The sequence below is a fragment of the Salvelinus sp. IW2-2015 genome, unplaced genomic scaffold (assembly GCF_002910315.2).
Source record: "Salvelinus sp. IW2-2015 unplaced genomic scaffold, ASM291031v2 Un_scaffold1594, whole genome shotgun sequence".
Taxonomy (NCBI): Eukaryota; Metazoa; Chordata; class Actinopteri; order Salmoniformes; family Salmonidae; genus Salvelinus; species Salvelinus sp. IW2-2015.
Window position 1 is genome coordinate 107,614 of NW_019943017.1, and position 18,213 is coordinate 125,826.

Consider the following 18,213-nt stretch of genomic DNA (forward strand, 5'->3'; position numbering starts at 1 on the left):
GTAACCTGGTTGGAAAATATGGATTTCACTTGGTGGTCTACAGTAAAAGATGGACTGGATTTTTTTTGTGTTATGGATTTCACTTGGTGGTCTACAGTAAAAGATGCTGAATGTCAACTGGATTTTCTCACTTCACAACTCCGTACCAAACTACACTTTACATAGTGGTTCAATCAAAAGTGAAAACCCTATGCCATACTGAGAAGGGTGTATATATATATATATATATATTAACCCTTATCAAATGTAGTTTATCTGATTTTACTAGAACATCCTCATAACAAGTTGCATCAACTGTGTTTGCAGTGGACCGTGGACACTAGAATACCGTGGACACTAGAATACCGTGGACACTAGAATACCGTGAACATTAAAATACTGTGGACGCGGCCTCCCGTCACCACAGACAATCTGTATCACAACCGGCCGTGACCAGGAGTCCCATAGGGCGGCGCACAATTGGCCCAGCATTGTCTGGGTTAAGGGAGGGTTTGGCCGAGGGGCTTTACTTGGCTCATCGCGCTCTAGTGACTCCTTGTGGCGTTCCCGGGCGCCTGCAGGCTGACTTCGGTCGTCAGTTGAACGGTGTTTCCTCTGGCACATTGGTGCGGCTGGCCTCCTGGTTAAGCGGGCGGGTGATTAAAAAGTGCGGTTTGGCGGGTCATGTTTCATGGGACACCTGACTCGACCTTCGCCTCTCCCGAGCCCGTTGGGGAGTTGAAGCGATGAGACGATTGTAATTGGATCGCTATTGGATATCACGAAATTGGGGAGAAAAAGAGGGTAAAATACAACAACAAAAATATATATGGACACTAAAATACTCTGGACACTGTAAAATACTGTGGACACTAAAATACAATGAACATTAAAATACTGTGGACACAAATACTCTGGACACTGTAGAATACTGTGGACACTAAAATTATTGTGGACACTAAAATACTGTGGACATTTTAAATACAGTGGGTTGCAAACAGTGTAAAGTCATTGTTGTGGATTTGTAATACAATCCCATATGTGTGTTTTGTATCCAAAGTTGAACATTTAATTGTGATTTATAATATGTTTATTCATTGTCTATCAGTGCATGTAATAAAAGACAGTCTTAGTGCTTTACACAAAAAATAGTTTGAAAATGTTAAAGAAAGAACAATAAAATAATGATCTTCAAGGTATAATCAAACTTTAGTGTTTGTGGATTAATTCAAAATACTTCATTCATTTTCTTTCTAGTGTTTCTACTGGTCACCTGTTGCTTTGGAAACCTGCAAATGCATAACTTTCCCCTAAAACAAAACAAGAAAAAAAACACAAATGAATAGATTTGACAAGGAAAATGTAACAATTTTCCTCATAAGAAAGGATATTACCTCGTAAAACAGGTTTTAGCATTTCGCTGTTGCGGTAATCCCACTGTGGATTGAACAGACGAGGAAGTCTTGAGGGGGGGAAAAAAAGATTTAGGGATAGGTTTAAGTGGTGAGGGAAATTCTGTTAAATATTAACTTATCATGCACAGGCCAAGTTGTTTTCTAATGACTTACCTTTGTACTGGCGTTTCCTCTTTGGTGACGAAGCTAGAGTAAACCAGAGTAAAATTAGACAGCGTTTAATTAACTGGTAGACAAATTATATTTAAACTATTTCTACTTCAAAAAGTAGAAACATCTTCCTGTCTTCTGGGTCTTAATTTCTAGCCATCTTAATGTTTTATTTTTTATTTATTTTTTACACTTATAATAGTTACCAAGAAGATCATCAAAGAGTCCTTTACACCAGTTCCAGTTTTTCATAGGTTTGCTCATGCATGTCATATAACCTGCCACAAAGTGAGGGAAACTTAGCTGATTCCACCCTTGGTAAGAGACAACTTAAATGTATGCATCATAATTACAAGTGATGAAGTGAAACCAACTATCAATAATAGTAATATTTGAAAACTTTAACTATTATCACAGTGTAGACTTAAATAAATACACAGAGTGTACAAAACATTAGGAATGCCTTCCTAATATTGAGTTGCACCCCCCTTTTTGTCCTCAGAACAGCCTTAATTTGTCGGGGCATGGATTCTACAAGCAGGGCCAGGTTAATGGATCACCTTACCGGGGCTGAAGCCCGTGGCCCCAGGCCCGTGGGGGCAAGGTGTTTCGAAAGCGATCCGCAGGGATGCTGGCCCATGTTGACTCAAATTGACTAGAGCTCAGCGTTCAACACCATAGTGCCCACAAAGCTCAAAACTCAAACTGGTGCGGCTGGCAACTACTACCATACCCTGTTCAAAGGAACTTAAATATTTTGTCTTGCCAATTTACCTTCTGAATGGCACACATACACAATCCATGTCTCAGGGCTTAAAAATCCTTATTTTAACTTTAACCTGTCTCCTCCCCTTCATCTACACTGATTGAATTGGATTTAACAGGTGACATCAATACGGGATCATAGCTTTCACCTGGTCAGTCTTATGTCATGGAAAGAGCAGGTGTTCCTAATGTTTTGTACACAGTGTAGACTTAAGTCAATACGGTCATTACAAAGAATGCCTCTTTTACTTACGTAACATATTGTCTTTCATCTCTCTCTCTGCTCTTTTTTCTGTTGGGAAAAAAAAAGAGTGTGAATTGGTGGAGTCGTCTTACAATCAGACAGAAACGCATCTAAATTCAATAGAAGGGTCGTTTTCCAGAGGACTGTTTTCCAGAGGTTTGTTCTCCAGAGGAATCTACAGCTCATTCAGAATGTATTCACAGCCCTTGACTTTTTCCACATGTTGTTGTTGTTACAGCCGGATTTTAAAATGGATTCAATTGAGATTTTGTGTCACTGGCCTTCACACAATATCCCATTATGTCAAAGTGGAATTATTTCAATATTATTTCGAGAGATTTTTTTCATATTTTTTTTCTTCATTTTTTAAAGCTGTGATGTCTTGAGTCAATAAGTATTCAAGTTCAGGAGTAAAAATGTGCTTAACAACTCATATAATAAGTTGCATGAACTCAATAATAATAATAGTGTTTAACATGATTTTTGAATGACTTCTTCATCTCTGTACCCCACACATACAATTATCTACTGTATAAGGACCCTCAGTCGAGCAGTGAATTTCAAACACAGATTCAACCACAAAGACCAGGGAGGTTTTCCAGTGCCTCTTAAAGAAAGGCACACATTGATAGATGGGTAAAAAATAAAAAAAAGCAGACAATGAATATCCCTTTGAGCATGGTGATGTTATTAATTATACTTTTGATGGTGTATCAATACACCCAGTCACTACAAACATTCAGACGTCCTTCCTAACTCAGTTGCCAGAGAGGAAGGAAACCACTCAGGGATTTCACCATGATGCCAATGGTGATTTTAAAACAGTTTCAGAGTTTAATGGCTGTGATAGGAGAAAACTGAGGATGGATCAACAACATTGTAGTTACTCCACAATACTAACCTAATTGACAGTGAAAAGGAGGAAGCCTGTACAGAATAAAAATATTCCAAAACATGCATCCTGTTTGCAACAAGGACACTAAAGTAATACTGCAAATAATGTGGCAAAGCAATTAACGTTTTGTCCTGAATAGAAAGTGTTATGTTTGGGTCAAATCCAATACAACACATTACTGAGTACCACTCTCCATATTTTCAAGCATAGTGGTGGCTGCATCAAGTTATAGGTATGCTTGTAATAATTAAGCACAGGCAAAATCCTAGAGGAAAACCTGGTTCAGTCTGCTTTCCACCAGACACTGGGAGATTAATTCACCTTTCAGCAGGATAATAACCTAAAACACTCGAGTTGCTTACCAAGAAGACAGTGAATGTTCCTGAGTGGCCGAGTTACAGTTTTTGACTTAAATCTACTTGAAGATCTATGGCAGAGACCTGAAAAGGGTTGTCTATAAATGATCAACAACCAATTTGACAGAGCCGGAAGAATTAAAAAAATAATCATGTGCAAATATTGCACAATCCAGGTATGGAAAGCTCTTAGAGACTTAACCAGGAAGACTCACAGCTGTAATCATTGCCGAAGGTGCGTCTACAAAAAAAAAAAAAAAAAAAATTAATCTATGTAATCAATTTTGAATTCAGGCTGTAACACAACAAAATGTGGAATAAGTCAAGGGGTAGGAATACTTTCTGAAGGCACTGTACATGAACATTTCGTATGTGTACATTTTTAATACAATTGTGTAATGATATAAATGAATGATATCTGCCTTACTCAGTTCCTTGATGTAGTTGTCATCCAGCTGACCATAGCAGCTTACCATTCTTTTCAAAGCATGGGAGAGCCAACAGCTCACAACGACTGAACATATGGAGCATATAGCAATCAGATTTAGCTGATATGAAATTATAGAATATCTTGATGTCTAAGTACTTATAGAATACTTGTTGTTCGTATTGTAAAATCTGTTGTTAATACTTATAGAATAACTTGTTGTCTAAGTACTCTGATAGAACTTGTGTTAATATATAGAATACTTGTTGTCTAAGTACTCATAGATACTTGTTGTCTAAGTACTCATAGAATCAGTGTTATCTAGTATTATAGAATATCTTTGTTGTCTAAGTACTTATTAATACCTTGTTATCTAAGTACTTATAGAAATACCTTGTTGTCAAAGTTCATAGAATACTTGTTGTCTAAGTACTCATAGAATATCTTGTTATCTAAGTACTTATAGAATATCTTTGTTATCTAAGTACTTAAATAATACCTTGTTTTCAAAGTACTTATATAATACCTTGTTTCAAAGTACTTATATAATACTTGTTTCAAGTACTTATGAATACCTTGTTTGTCTAAGTACTTATATAATACCTTGTTATCTAGTATTATTGAATCCTTGTTGTCTAAGTACTTATATATACCTTGTTTTCAAAGTACTTATAGAATACCTTGTCTAAGTACTTAATATAATATCTTTGTTGTCTAAGTACTTATATATACCTTGTTATCTAAGTACTTTTAGAATACTTGTTGTCAAGTACTCATAGAATACCTTGTTGTTTAAGTACTCATAGAATATCTTGTTATCTAAGTACTTATAGAATATCTTTGTTGTCTAAGTACTTATATAATACCTTGTTATCTAAGTACTTCTGGAATACCTTGTTGTCAGTACTTAATAATACCTTGTTTTAAAGTACTTATATAATACCTTGTTTTCAAGTATTTATAGAATACCTTGTTGTCTAAGTACTTATAGAATACCTTGTTATCTAAGTACTTATAGAATACCTTGTTGTCTAAGTACTTATATAATACCTTGTTTTCAAAGTACTTATAGAATACCTTGTCTAAGTACTTATAGAATATCTTTGTTGTCTAAGTACTTATTTAATACTTGTTATCTAAGTACTTATAGAATACCTTGTTGTCAAAGTACTCATAGAATACCTTGTTGTCTAAGTATTATAGAATATCTTTGTTGTCTAAGTACTTATATAATACCTTGTTATCTAAGTACTTTCTGGAATACTTTGTTGTCAAGTACTTATATAATACCTTGTTTTCAAAGTACTTATATAATACTTGTTTTCAAAGTACTTATAGAATACCTTGTTGTCTAAGTACTTACAGAATACCTTGTTATCTAAGTACTTATAGAATACCTTGTTGTCTAAGTACTTATATAATACCTTGTTTTCAAAGTACTTATAGAATACCTTGTCTAAGTACTTATAGAATATCTTTGTTGTCTAAGTACTTATAATACTTGTTATCTAAGTATATGATAACTTGTTGTCTAAGTACTTATAAATACCTTGTTGTCTAAGTACTTATAGAATTTTGTTGTCTAAGTACTTACAGAATACCTTGTTATCTAAGTATTTCTAGAATACTTGTTGTCTAAGTACTTATAGAATACCTTGTTGTCTAAGTACTTATAGAATACCTGTTGTCTAAGTACTTACAGAATACCTTGTTATCTAAGTACTTCTAGAATACCTTGGTGTCTAAGTACTTATAGAATACATTGTTGTCTAAGTACTCATAGATACCTTGTTGTCTAAGTACTTATATAATACCTTGTTGTCTAGGTACTCATAGAATACCTTGTTGTCTAAGTACTTACAGAATACCTTTGTTATCTAAGTACTTCCAGAATACCTTGGTGTCTAAGTACTTATAGAATACCTTGTTGTCTAAGTACTATAGAATACATTGTTGTCTAAGTACTCATAGAATACCTTGTTGTCTAAAGTAGTTTATAATACCTTGTTTTCAAAGTACTAATTTTCACATTTCTCTTCAGCAACTTGCTAAATAGCAGGCTGATGGACTTTAAAACTGTATGGATGAATCAACACCACACCATCCTAGGAGGTAAAACTTCAAATGTGAACTATCACTTTTTAAGGCGATAATAAATCTGACCTGGATCATCAAAGATCAATGCAGACAACGGGGTAATGAACGGCTGTGCCTTATCAATGAGTCTGTCCATAAAACAACCTGCAAGAGAAAGACTGACTTAATCAATGATCACCTCTGCAAATATAGAGTACAAAAACACACTTGCCAACAGATACTGTATACAAACAGACCATCACTTAAAAACAGATACAGTATATATATATATATATATATATATATACACACACAAAGACCATTACATAACAACAGATACAGTCGATATATATACAGACCATCACATAAGGTATACACACTCAGCCACACATTTTATTCACCATCGAAATACTGTACTGACTGCTGAACATTGTACTGCACTGACTGCCGAACATTGTACTGCACTGACTGCCGAACATTGTACTGCACTGACTGCTGAACATTGCCTCACCTCCGACCTCAGAGTCTGTTGTCTCCAGCCAGCATTCAAGATAAGCATCTGTCATTTCAGCCATGAAAAGCTCTATGTTGACACAAACAGAGAACTCATTCAATGACAGTTATTCACATCTCCTTATAGTTTAGAATAATTTCTGTCCCTGTCTTAAAAGACCCATTGTCATTATAATGAAGAATATTGACGCATACCGGCATTTGGTTCGACAATTGAGGCAATTTTGGGATTTTGTGCCACTAGAAAACACAGTTCTCATAGTTAGAGGGAATCATTACACTGTAATAATACCAAACTGTAATGAATCATTTCACTGCAATAATACTCAACTGTAATGAATCATTTCACTGTAATAATACTAAACTGTAATGAATCATTTCACTGCAATAATACTAAACTGTAATGAATCATTACACTGTAACAATACTAAACTGTAATTTACATTTACATTTACATTTAAGTCATTTAGCAGACGCTCTTATCCAGAGCGACTTACAAATTGGTGCATTCACCTTATGACATCCAGTGGAACAGCCACTATTACAATAGTGCATCTAAATCTTTTAAGGGGGGGGGGGGGGGGGTGAGAAGGATTACTTTATCCTATCCTAGGTATTCCTTAAAGAGGTGGGGTTTCAGGTGTCTCATTACACTGTAATGATCATTACACTGTAATAATACTAAACTGTTAATAATCATTACACTGTAATAATACTAAACTGTAATGAATCATTCACTGTAACAATACTAAACTGTAATGAATCATTACACTGCAATAATACTCAACTGTAATGAATCATTACACTGTAATAATACTAAACTGTAATGAATTCATTACACTGCTAATAATACTAAACTGTAATGAATCATTTCACTGTAACAATACTAAACTGTAATGAATCATTACACTGCAATAATACTAAACTGTAATGAATCATTCACTTAAACAATTTACTAACATGTAATGAATCATTACACTGTAATAATACTAAACTGTAATGAATCATTTCACTGTAACAATACTAAACTGTAATGAATCATTACACTGCAATAATACTAAACTGTAATGAATCATTTCACTGTAACAATACTAAACTGTAATGAATCATTACACTGTAATAATACTAAACTGTAATGAACTTAACTCACATAACAGGGGCAGGTACTGTTGGAGGAATTGATCTACACAGCGGTCGGTGATTTTCCTACACTTGCGGACAACACAACCTGCAACAAAAAAAACAGGTTGGTTACCAGTAATAATGATTGAAAAGGCCAAAAGACATCAGTTTTGATTTGGGGAAAAAAATATAATAAGAAAATAAATAAAATATTATATTATATCAAGTATCATTGTTTTGATAATGCATATGATGAAAAGACGTGTATATACTTTAGGATATATAAAACCTCAAGACGATCTAATCAACGATGTATAAATGTATTATAACTGAGACACCTGACATTGTCCTCCTCACCCTTGAGCTGTTCTGTGGGGGCCTGACCGTGTGTGTCCACACAGGCATTGATACTCCTGGCACATGTCGTTTTCATACAGCCTGAAATATATATCAACAGGTTGATGACAACACAATTGAATTAAACTAGCATATGCTTTAGTTTACACGGGGGGAATAAAATGAATAGCCTGGTGCCACATCAGAAACAGACTGGCACTCATCCAATGAGGATAATGTTGTTTACCGGTTATATCAGAATGCAGTAGTGGAAACTCTATTGCTCCACAGTCACCTGGAAGCCCAGCTGGAGAAGGAAGGAGATAGTGAGTTTGTTATATGTGTAAACTGGTAATAACATTCATGATCATTTTCTCTTTAACTTTTTGAATGACAGTAGAGAGATTTAGTGCAGTTTGAGATGGCAGAGTAACACTGTTCAAACCTCACCCACATAACAGCTAATGTTTCTCTGTGTTTATTATAATTCAGATACAATAGATAAAGCCGTTAAGACAAATGTTACATTGTAATCACTTTGCCTTATGCACAATACTGTTAGAGTAAAAGTGGAATTACCACAGAGTAAAAGTGGAATAACCACAGAGTAAAAGTGGAATTACTACAGAGTAAAAGTGGAATTACCACAGAGTAAAAGTGGATTTACCACAGAGTAAAAGTGGATTTACTACAGAGTAAAAGTGGAATTACCACAGAGTAAAAGTGGAATTACCACAGAGTAAAAGTGGAATTACCACAGAGTAAAAGTGGATTTACTACAGAGTAAAAGGAAATTACCACAGAGTAAAAGTGGATATACACAGAGTAAAAGTGGATTTACTACAGAGTAAAAGTGGAATGATCACAGAGTAAAAGTGGAATTACCACAGAGTAAAAGGAGAATTACCACAGAGTAAAAGTGGAATTACTACAGAGTAAAAGTGGAATGAACACAGAGTAAAAGGAAATTAGCACAGAGTAAAAGGAGAATTACCACAGAGTAAAAGGAGAATTACCACAGAGTAAAAGGAGAATGATCGTCAGAGTCTCTCTCGGCATGGTTTCACTCAAGTCTGCTCTCAACCTGTTCACATTTAACAGAAATAAATAGATGATTAAATATGAGAATATCTATTAAAAAAAACTCGATAAAATGCAGAGACATTTAAGAAATTAATACCTGATTCAGCCCCTCAAAGTCAGTGTGGTGCGTTGAAAGGTGATCGCGCATATGAGGCTTTTGGTTTCAGTTATGAATTTACGAATGCGAATGCTGTGGTCATTTGACTAGCTGTATATATTTTTTACAACTCGTTATCTGACTCATATAGTCAGATGAATTAGTGGGATGACAAAGCTCTTTCAGTGATTGGTGGGGGACTGTCTGTTATCAAAGGAGCATCAAGAATGTTTGTTCTCCTAAGATATTTTTCATCCATCCATATGGTTACCCTTACCTACAGTACCTGCACGCAGGTCATTACTGTCTACCAAAGATGGGCTACTTTCCTGTGTGATGGTTCGTCCCACTGAGGTATACACCGAGTATACTAAACATTAGGAACACCTTCCTCATATTGAGTTGCACCTCCCCCCTTTTCGCCCTGAGAACAGCCTCAATTCATCAGGGCGTGGGCTCTACAAGGTGTTCAAATCAAATCAAATCGTATTGGTCACATACACATATTTATCAGATGTTATTGCGGGTGTAACAAACTGGGTTGTAGGCGTTCCACAGGGATGCTGGGAAATGTTGACTCCAATGCTTCCCATAGTTGTGTGGATGTCCGTTTGGGTGGTGGACCATTCTCGATACACACAGGAAACCATTGAGTGTAAAAAACCCCCAGCAGTGTTGCAGTTATTGGCACAAACCGGTGAGCCTGGCACCTACTACCATACCCTGTTCAAAGGCACTGAAATATTTTGTCTTGCCCATTCACCCTCTGAATGGCACACATACACAATCCAAGTCTCAGTGGTCTCAAGGCTTAAAACCCCTTCTTTAACCGGTCTCCTCCCCCTTCATCTCTACACTGATTGAAGTGGATTTAACAGGTGCCATCAATAAGGGATTATAGTTTTTACCTGAATTCATCTGGTCAGTCTATGTCACAGAAAGAGCAGGTGTTCTTAATGTTTTGTCTACTCGGTGTAGACCTGTAGCTTCATCCACGACATACAGTATGAAATGGATACATTGTAGCAGAGTAGCTGGTGGTGAATGAGTGACCTCTGTCTGTGGGATGGAAGGATGGTCACAATTTTTACTTTTTTTTTTTTTGTGGGATGGTCATTGGTTGTATTCATTACGCATTGCAACAGAACACAATTACAGTTTGAGAACCAAACGGAAGTAAACAGAGCAAACAGAACTAAACGGGGAGGGAACTACATGAATTTGTCCAATAGAAAATCTTGTTTTCGTTGCGAAACGTTTCCGTTTGCAACAGACTAAACTTTTCGCTACATAATCGGTGTAATGAATAGACCCATCGTCACAAGCCAGAGAAAAACATTCAGTTCAATTCAAAAGGGCTTTATTGGCATGGAAAACATATGTTTACATTGCCAAAGCAAAAATAAATAGATAACAAACAAAAGTGAAATAAACAATCCGAAATGAACAGTAAACATTACACTCACAAAAGTTTAAAAGGAATAGAGAAATTCAAATGTCATATTGTGGCTATGTAGTTTTTTAACAATGTGATAATAATTGAAGCACTAAAGGGAATATGTATTAACATTAATATGGGTTGTATTTACAATGGTGTTTGTTCTTCACCGGATGCCCTTTTCTTGTGGCAACAGGTCACAAATCTTGCTGCTGTGATGACACACTGTGGAATTTGACCTAATATATATGGGAGTTTATCAAAATTCGATTTGTTTTCAAATTCTTTGTGTGTCTGTGTAATCTGAGGGAAATATGTGTCTCTAATACAGTCATATATTTGGCAGGTTAGGAAGTGCAGCTCAGTTTCCACCTCATTTTGTTGGCAGTGTGCACATAGCTCGTCTTATCTTGGGAGCCAGGTCTGCCTACAGAGGCCTCTCTCAATAGCAAGGCTATTTTTTATTTTTTTATTTAACCTTTATTTAACCAGGTAGGCAAGTTGAGAACAAGTTCTCATTTACAATTGCGACCTGGCCAAGATAAAGCAAAGCAGTTCGACACATACAACAACACAGAGTTACACATGGAGTAAAACAAACATACAGTCAATAATACAGTAGAAAAATAAGTCTATATACAATGTGAGCAAGTGAGGTGAGATAAGGGAGGTGAAGGCAAAAATAAAAGGATGCCCACTGACTGGCTCACTGGGTCACTTTGTGGAAAGTCACAAGTTGTCCTTAATTTTCGGTCAGTCACAGTTGACAGGTATTTTGCCACTGTATACTTACTTTCTGTTTAGGGCCAAATAGCATTCCAGTTTGCTTGTTTTTTTGTTGTTAATTGTTTCCAATTTGTCAAGTAATTATTTGTTTTCTTATGCTGTAATTGTTGTTGCTGTGTTGTTTGTGAACAGAGCCCCAGGGCCAGCATGCTCAGGGGTATCTTCTCCAGGTTCATCTCTGATGGAAGGTTTGGGAATCGCTTCCATACATTGTCTGATGACGTAAAAACAACGCGTCACGGATCTGTGTCTAGCTAGTTTTCGTAAACAAACAAAAAAAAATGTTTTAAAGGATTTACCGAACGCCTTGAAGTGATTATATATGGATGATAAAGAATAATGTATCTATAATGTTAACTATAGCTACGCCATCCACCCCATTAGCTAACTAGAGTAACTATATGCTAGCTAGTGAGCTAGCAGGCTAGCTAGCTCGTTTTTAACCATCATCTTCGCCTTCTCTCAAAAAAGTTTGATATTGAATGGACATTCATTTTAACGACATGGTAGTGTTCTCCGTTTAAAACGTTAACATGTTTGATATTAAATGTGAAAAGAAGGACCGCGACGGACTAAGCACGTATGAAGGAATGTAGCTAGTTCGCTGACGCGAATAGGTATGCTATAGCCAGTTGTACGAGCTAGCACACCGAAATCATTCGGCTAGTATTGCGCCGCGATAGTTTGACTTGTTAACCAGCCAGCTATAGTGGTGTCAAGTTGAAGGACTCCATTGTCCGGTGCATTTTGAGTAGTCTGTTCCCCAGAAAATCGCATCGAGCTGTCATCATCATCTCTCGACTCGCGGTCAAATGGAACGGTGACAAAGATGCTGAAGATTCTCCTTGTCCTTTGTACGCTAGGTCAGAGATTATTTAAATGTTTTGCTCTGTGCCTGATGGTTATATGGTGTAATTTGTTCATTCTAGAACTAGCTTAGTATTTCAATGTGCTCTTTGATGTGATGAGCAAGTGTCATAACCTTGACTGTAAAGGTACTGCTTTGTACTGTAGCAATGACTCCTCTGCAGTATTTTCATGATTATAGTTCTAATGTACTGTTTTCCTCTCTTCGTTATGCTGTTCCCATACAGGCTGTGCTCTTGTTACTTGGGATGGAGTCAATGCAGACGGTGAATTGCTCAAAATGATACCCTCTGCAGATGGCGTGTCGTTCATCCGGCTTGTCAATGGGGACAGTGAGTGTTCGGGGCGTGTGGAGGTATTCCAGAGGAACCAGTGGGGGACGGTGTGTGACCACGGCTGGGACCTGAGGGAGGCTGACGTGGTGTGCCTGGAGCTGGGCTGTGGGCTGGCTGAGAACGCCCTCCGTGGAGCTGCGTTTGGCAGGGGCTCCAGAGAGATCTGGCTGAGGCACGTCCAGTGCTCTGGCCACGAGGCGAGCCTGATGCGATGTCCCAGGGTCCTCCACAGTTACCTCACCTGCACCCATAATAATGACGCTGGGGTGAAATGCTCAGGTGAGACTGAGGCCCAGGAGGATAGCCTGGTGCCAGATCTGTTGAAACTGTTTAACAGATCCCCAGGCTACAGGAGGCAAGGACACCTAGTGAGGATTTGTTATGGGACAGAAAACATTTCCATGTTTGAATACATATGAACAATGGTAACGATTAACAATTGATAATATACGTGTGGTGTGATTTTTTTTGTTTTGTTTGTTGTTGAGACAATGTATGTGGCTAGGAACTATCCTAATGGATATATAACATAGCTTTTGTCCCTTACAGGTACACTGTTGATGCCCACCCTGTCCCTGCTCTCCCCTCACACTGTCTTCTCTGCCGGGGAGGCGGTTCGCTTCAGCTGTACTGTGCTACTGGGCCACCACCTGAAGGACTTCCACCTGTATAAGAGGGGCATAGACACCCCATTGGTGACTCAGAGGGTGGACTCTGCCCAGACCAGGGTGGAGCTGACTCTGTCAGACCAAGAGGCTACACACCAGGGCAGCTACAGCTGTCTGTACAGGATCAAGGGCAGCTCTCCCTCCTCCCTGCTCAGCTCTCCACCTAGCAACTCTATCAACATCACTGTGGGTGAGTCATCTGGGGCCTGTTCAGTTTGATATAAAATGGAAGAAAACAAAGCTATTTGCTACGATAATGCCCTAAAGTTCAGTGTTCATATGTTCAGGATAGATGTTAGTACCGCCTCATTTCACTCCATTTTCAAAACATGTTCTCCTTACTAAACACTTTACCTTTACTTTATCTTTTGTCATTTTTTGGTTTTGTCTAAAGTCCTGACATCTTTTCCCAGAAACAAAAATGACTTGACTGTGACTTGTTTTGTAAGTTGGATCTATCCTGTAACTCAATGACGGGTCAAATTGATCCCCAACCCCCTGTTTTTCCCCATCGCGTCTCGCCAGTGGAGCTGCACACTCCTCTGCACTGGTACAACACGTCCATCGAGGCTCCCACAGGCTCTGTCATCAAAGGCCACAGCTTCAACATCACCTGCTCCACCGAGCAGCAGTACCCTGGAGGTAACTTGATTTAATTTATATATTTGCCCTAGTCCTGGAGTAATTTCAATTGAGATTCTCCAGTCAGCAAGTTTTTTAGTCTTGGGCTAAGCTGTGCACGGGAAACCGGTCCATAGAGCCAAGAACAAGCAGTACATCGTTTTTGTAAATGTAGCTATCTAGTCATATTATCTTATTTCCTTACTAAGGTTCTGTCCAGCTGCGTCTGATCCGTTCCAACGGCACGGTACGACAGTCGCTGCCTGCCCTCTCGCCCTTCGTCACCTTCGCCTTTTTAAACGCACAGCGTTCCAACGAGGGCTACTATTACTGCCTCTACAAGGTCCAGCTGGGCGGGAGAACCTTCATGTCCCGGGAGAGCCAACCGCTCCCTATCTCCATCAGAGGTGAGGCCATGCTAGTCAACATCTAGGGCAGTAGCCTGGTCCATCAGAGGTGAGGCCATGCTAGTCAGCATCTAGGGCAGTAGCCTGGTCCATCAGAGGTGAGGCCATGCTAGTCAACATCTAGGGCAGTAGCCTGCGTCCATCGGAGGGTAGGGCAGCAGTCAGCAATCTAGGCAGATAGCCTGGGTCCAATCCGGAGGTGAGCCACGCCATAGTCAGCATCTAGGGCAGTAGCCTGGGTCGCATCGGAGGTGAAGGCATGCTAAGTCAGCATCTAAGGGCCCAGTAGCCTGGTCCATCGGAGGTGAGGCCATGCTAGTCAGCATCTAGGGCAGTAGCCTGGTGCCAGATGTGTTTGTGCTGTATGGCCTACTCCTATGTTTGTTGAGTTGCCAAGACAACACAAACATATCTGAGGTCAGCCTACTAGGGCACCAACTCAGGCCTTGTGGATAGGTGTCATGAAGGTTATTTATCGATTTAGAACGGTTATCTGAATGTTTTTTGTTGTTGTCATGGATTACCAGATTCTTAAATTCTAATGCAGAGAAAGAAACCCAGATGATCATACAAATAGATGATCTAGTGTTTAGTTGTAATGAATTATATGAAAAACTCTAATGTAAACTGTTTATACTTTCATATAATGACTGTCTGTCCGTCTGGGTTGTGGCCATACATATATTCATGTTTGTTTGTGTCCATCATTGGTTGCGTCCACCCTTATCAGACCTGGAAGATATAAACCATGTATCACTTCTCATATTGTCTGTCCATCTGGGTCGTGTGCCCCTCATCAGACCCAGACCCAGTGTTGAGCCCTATGGTGATCAGCTGGCTGGCGTCTGCTCTGACCTTCCTCGTGGCTCTCATCATCATCATCGTCGTCGTTGCCAGAGTGCTCTGCAAGAGGGAGAAGAAACCCTCGGAGCTAGAGAGAGAGACCAGAACCTGTGAGTCCTTGTCATGTATAATTCACCTTCCCACTCCTAGCTTTAGCCTAGAATCCAAGTTGGGGTCAGTTCCATTTCCAGTCAATTCAGAAAGTAAAACCAATTCCACATTTTCCTCATTGAAAAGTATTGAAGGGAATAGGAATTTCATTGTTCTTCCTGAATTGAAATGGAATTGACCCTAACCCCGCTGGAATCCAAACTGACATGCTTAGAAACAATGGTGATACAAAGCATGTCAGTTTGTATTCCTGGCCATCTTCACTGACCACGGTCAAGGTAATTTAGAAGAATCATCCTGTATAACCATGAACACACTGACACGACCATTTACATGTCTGATTTGATCAACAGGTGTGGACAACACTTACGTTGCCTTAGCAATAAAATTGTGAGTTGGGCAGTTGCTGTATATTTGGACCTGGTGTTTTTGAGAGAACCGTAAAGAGACATTCCTGAGCTGACAAACCTTCCTGAAGGATGGCTCTGGAGCACAGGTGGAGAACACAAGACCAAGTTACCGAAACACTACGAAGGAGACATCGACACGACATTGCCTCAGTCTCTCACCATCTACTTGTAGTACCTGGTAGAATCCTGCATTAGAACATGACAGCAGCACTTGTAGGTAGAATAATTGTTAGGTCATCATCTATATACCAGGTACACTGTAATAAACACTACAATCAACAATGGAAAAGGGCAATGACTATAATGACCCTTTCTGGACACATTGGCCTTTCGGGAGCAGTTGTCATGCCAGCTACAACTGATAATTATGGACATGAAATAGAGCACTGTGTTCCAATGATTTAAAATATCCAATGTAACTGTGTTTATCTCGATATCAAATCGTTTCTGGGTAACAATTAAGTACTTTACTGTGAATGTTTTCAAATAAAACGATACAAAATAAACAAAAATAGCTTCTTTTGCTAAGACTTTCTCAAGCAATCATTTTTCTAGGACCTGTCTGGGAGTGGTCTGAGTGCAGAAAACAGACTAATAACTAGTTCAGTTAACTAATATACTGCCTAGTGATGTCACCAGGCAGGTCAAATCTCCATCCCACCTGCCTAGTGAGGTCACCAGGCAGGTCAAATCTCCATCCCACCTGAGATAAATGAGTAGTTTGATAGCCTGGGTCTCGGATCTGTTTGGCTGACATGCCTCGGTTGGTGAGACAATAACAGAAGTGGGTAAGACGGCACAAACAGATCTGGGACCAGGCTAGAAGTTTGATATGGTACTAAGACTGAAGTTTGACTGTGAAACATCAATTATGTTGTTTACACTATTATTCTAATTCATTTTATTTTATTAAAAGACAGCACAGTAAAATTAAACAGGGCCAACATCAAGGATACTGAATTCTTGCTTTTACAGATAGCGATCCAAAGGTTAAGAGAAATGTCTAACGTTGCAGCTATAGGAGTTGGGAAGGTAGCGCTACCAGATCTGGGACCATCTTACTGTGATAGTTGTGACGTTGCCTCGGATGCCCAGGCTTCGCTCCATTTGGAAAGATGGCTTTGAGACCCGTCGGGACGTCCATCTCCGAGAGAGACCCGTTGGGACGTCCATCTCCGAGAGAGACCGTTGGCACGTCCTTCTCCGAGAGAGACCCGTTGGGACGTCTTCTCCGAGAGAGACCGCGTTGGGACGTCCTTCTCCGAGAGGACCCGTTGGGACGTCCTTCTCCGAGAGAGACCCGTTGGGACGTCCTTCTCCGAGAGAGACCCGTTGGGACGTCCTTCTCCGAGAGACCCGTTGGGACGTCCATCTCCGAGAGAGACCCGTTGGGACGTCCTTCTCCGAGAGAGACCGTTGGGACGTCCTTCTCCGAGAGAGACCCGTTGGGACGTCCTTCCTCCGAGAGAGACCGTTGGACGTCCTTCCGAGAGAGACCCGTTGGGACGTCCTTCTCCGAGAGAGACCCGTTGCACGTCCTTCTCGACGAGAGAGACTCGTACGGCCCTCTGTAGTATCTAAGAATCTATGGGGTTTATATTTCACTGCGTATGAATTACCACATTCACTAAGTTCTATTCACTGTGGAGCTGGGAACAAATTACAAATAATTTTTCTTTTCTTACATTCTGTTATTCACAGGTTATATCTTCTAGTAGTTAATACTACTAAGCTCTAATTCAAATGAAATAAAGAAATAGCGGACAAATTGATATAAAAACATTTATTTTAAAGTTGGAGAATCCTATGAATGACTCAATGGCTGGATACAAATATATCTGAACAGTCAGAAAAATCTATGTAAACAGTTACTGTCCTGCTGAAAGTATTTTCATTTGTAACTGAGTCTGTCCTAAATGGCATCCTATTGCCTATATAGGACACAGCCTGTGCTTATAACATTCTTGTGTGACCAAAGTGATCTCCTCTGATAAAACAGACAAGTGTCTGAAAACGTTAAAAAGTTACTATTACAAATGATACTGCCGGGGTAGAAAAATAAAAAACAGTGGCATGTCTTGTGGTGACGTCAGGCGTTAACACGAGTACATCTAACAAAACCACAACTCACATTACAAATGACGATACACCGACCACAGCAATTACATTTCTATAAATGTATGGATAGAAATCATTAACAGTTCAAAATGATACGGCACTTCATTTAGAACTGTATTGTCCCCCACAATTAAATCGGGGGAGGGGGGGG

General features: G+C 39.1%; 2 protein-coding genes across 2 annotated transcripts; one reads left to right on the top strand and one right to left on the bottom strand.

Moving 5' to 3' along the window:
- Nucleotides 1-17: 17 nt before the first annotated feature.
- LOC112071353 (uncharacterized) lies at nt 18-9,556 on the bottom strand. Its single transcript, XM_024138803.2, has 14 exons — nt 9,459-9,556; nt 9,295-9,362; nt 8,526-8,585; nt 8,300-8,380; nt 7,971-8,048; nt 7,016-7,060; nt 6,819-6,890; nt 6,395-6,472; nt 4,232-4,318; nt 2,563-2,601; nt 1,751-1,822; nt 1,548-1,580; nt 1,374-1,441; nt 18-1,289 (listed from the first exon to the last, which is right to left on the bottom strand). Exons 2-13 carry the CDS (start codon nt 9,335-9,337, stop codon nt 1,389-1,391), a joined length of 741 nt encoding a protein of 246 aa, XP_023994571.1. The 5' UTR covers nt 9,338-9,362; nt 9,459-9,556; the 3' UTR covers nt 18-1,289; nt 1,374-1,388.
- Nucleotides 9,557-12,416: 2,860 nt separating this feature from the next.
- si:ch211-150o23.3 (uncharacterized) lies at nt 12,417-16,446 on the top strand. The gene is made up of 7 exons (XM_024138804.2): nt 12,417-12,545; nt 12,777-13,163; nt 13,434-13,742; nt 14,078-14,194; nt 14,383-14,580; nt 15,381-15,533; nt 15,888-16,446. Exons 1-7 carry the CDS (start codon nt 12,512-12,514, stop codon nt 15,926-15,928), a joined length of 1,239 nt encoding a protein of 412 aa, XP_023994572.1. The 5' UTR covers nt 12,417-12,511; the 3' UTR covers nt 15,929-16,446.
- The last annotated feature ends 1,767 nt before the right edge of the window (nt 16,447-18,213 follow it).

Excerpts from the sequence above, each read along its gene's own strand:
- LOC112071353 (XM_024138803.2), bottom strand. The coding sequence starts at position 9,337 with ATGCCGAGAGAGACTCTGACGATCATTCTCCTTTTACTCTGTG. Across the intron at positions 8,049-8,299 it reads CCCCACAGAACAGCTCAAGG|GTTGTGTTGTCCGCAAGTGT; the intron begins GTGAGGAGGACA and ends TTTTTGTTGCAG. Across the intron at positions 7,061-7,970 it reads ACAGTACCTGCCCCTGTTAT|TGGCACAAAATCCCAAAATT; the intron begins GTGAGTTAAGTT and ends TGTGTTTTCTAG.
- si:ch211-150o23.3 (XM_024138804.2), top strand. The coding sequence starts at position 12,512 with ATGCTGAAGATTCTCCTTGTCCTTTGTACGCTAG. Across the intron at positions 14,581-15,380 it reads GCTCCCTATCTCCATCAGAG|ACCCAGACCCAGTGTTGAGC; the intron begins GTGAGGCCATGC and ends GCCCCTCATCAG. Across the intron at positions 15,534-15,887 it reads AGAGAGAGAGACCAGAACCT|GTGTGGACAACACTTACGTT; the intron begins GTGAGTCCTTGT and ends TTTGATCAACAG.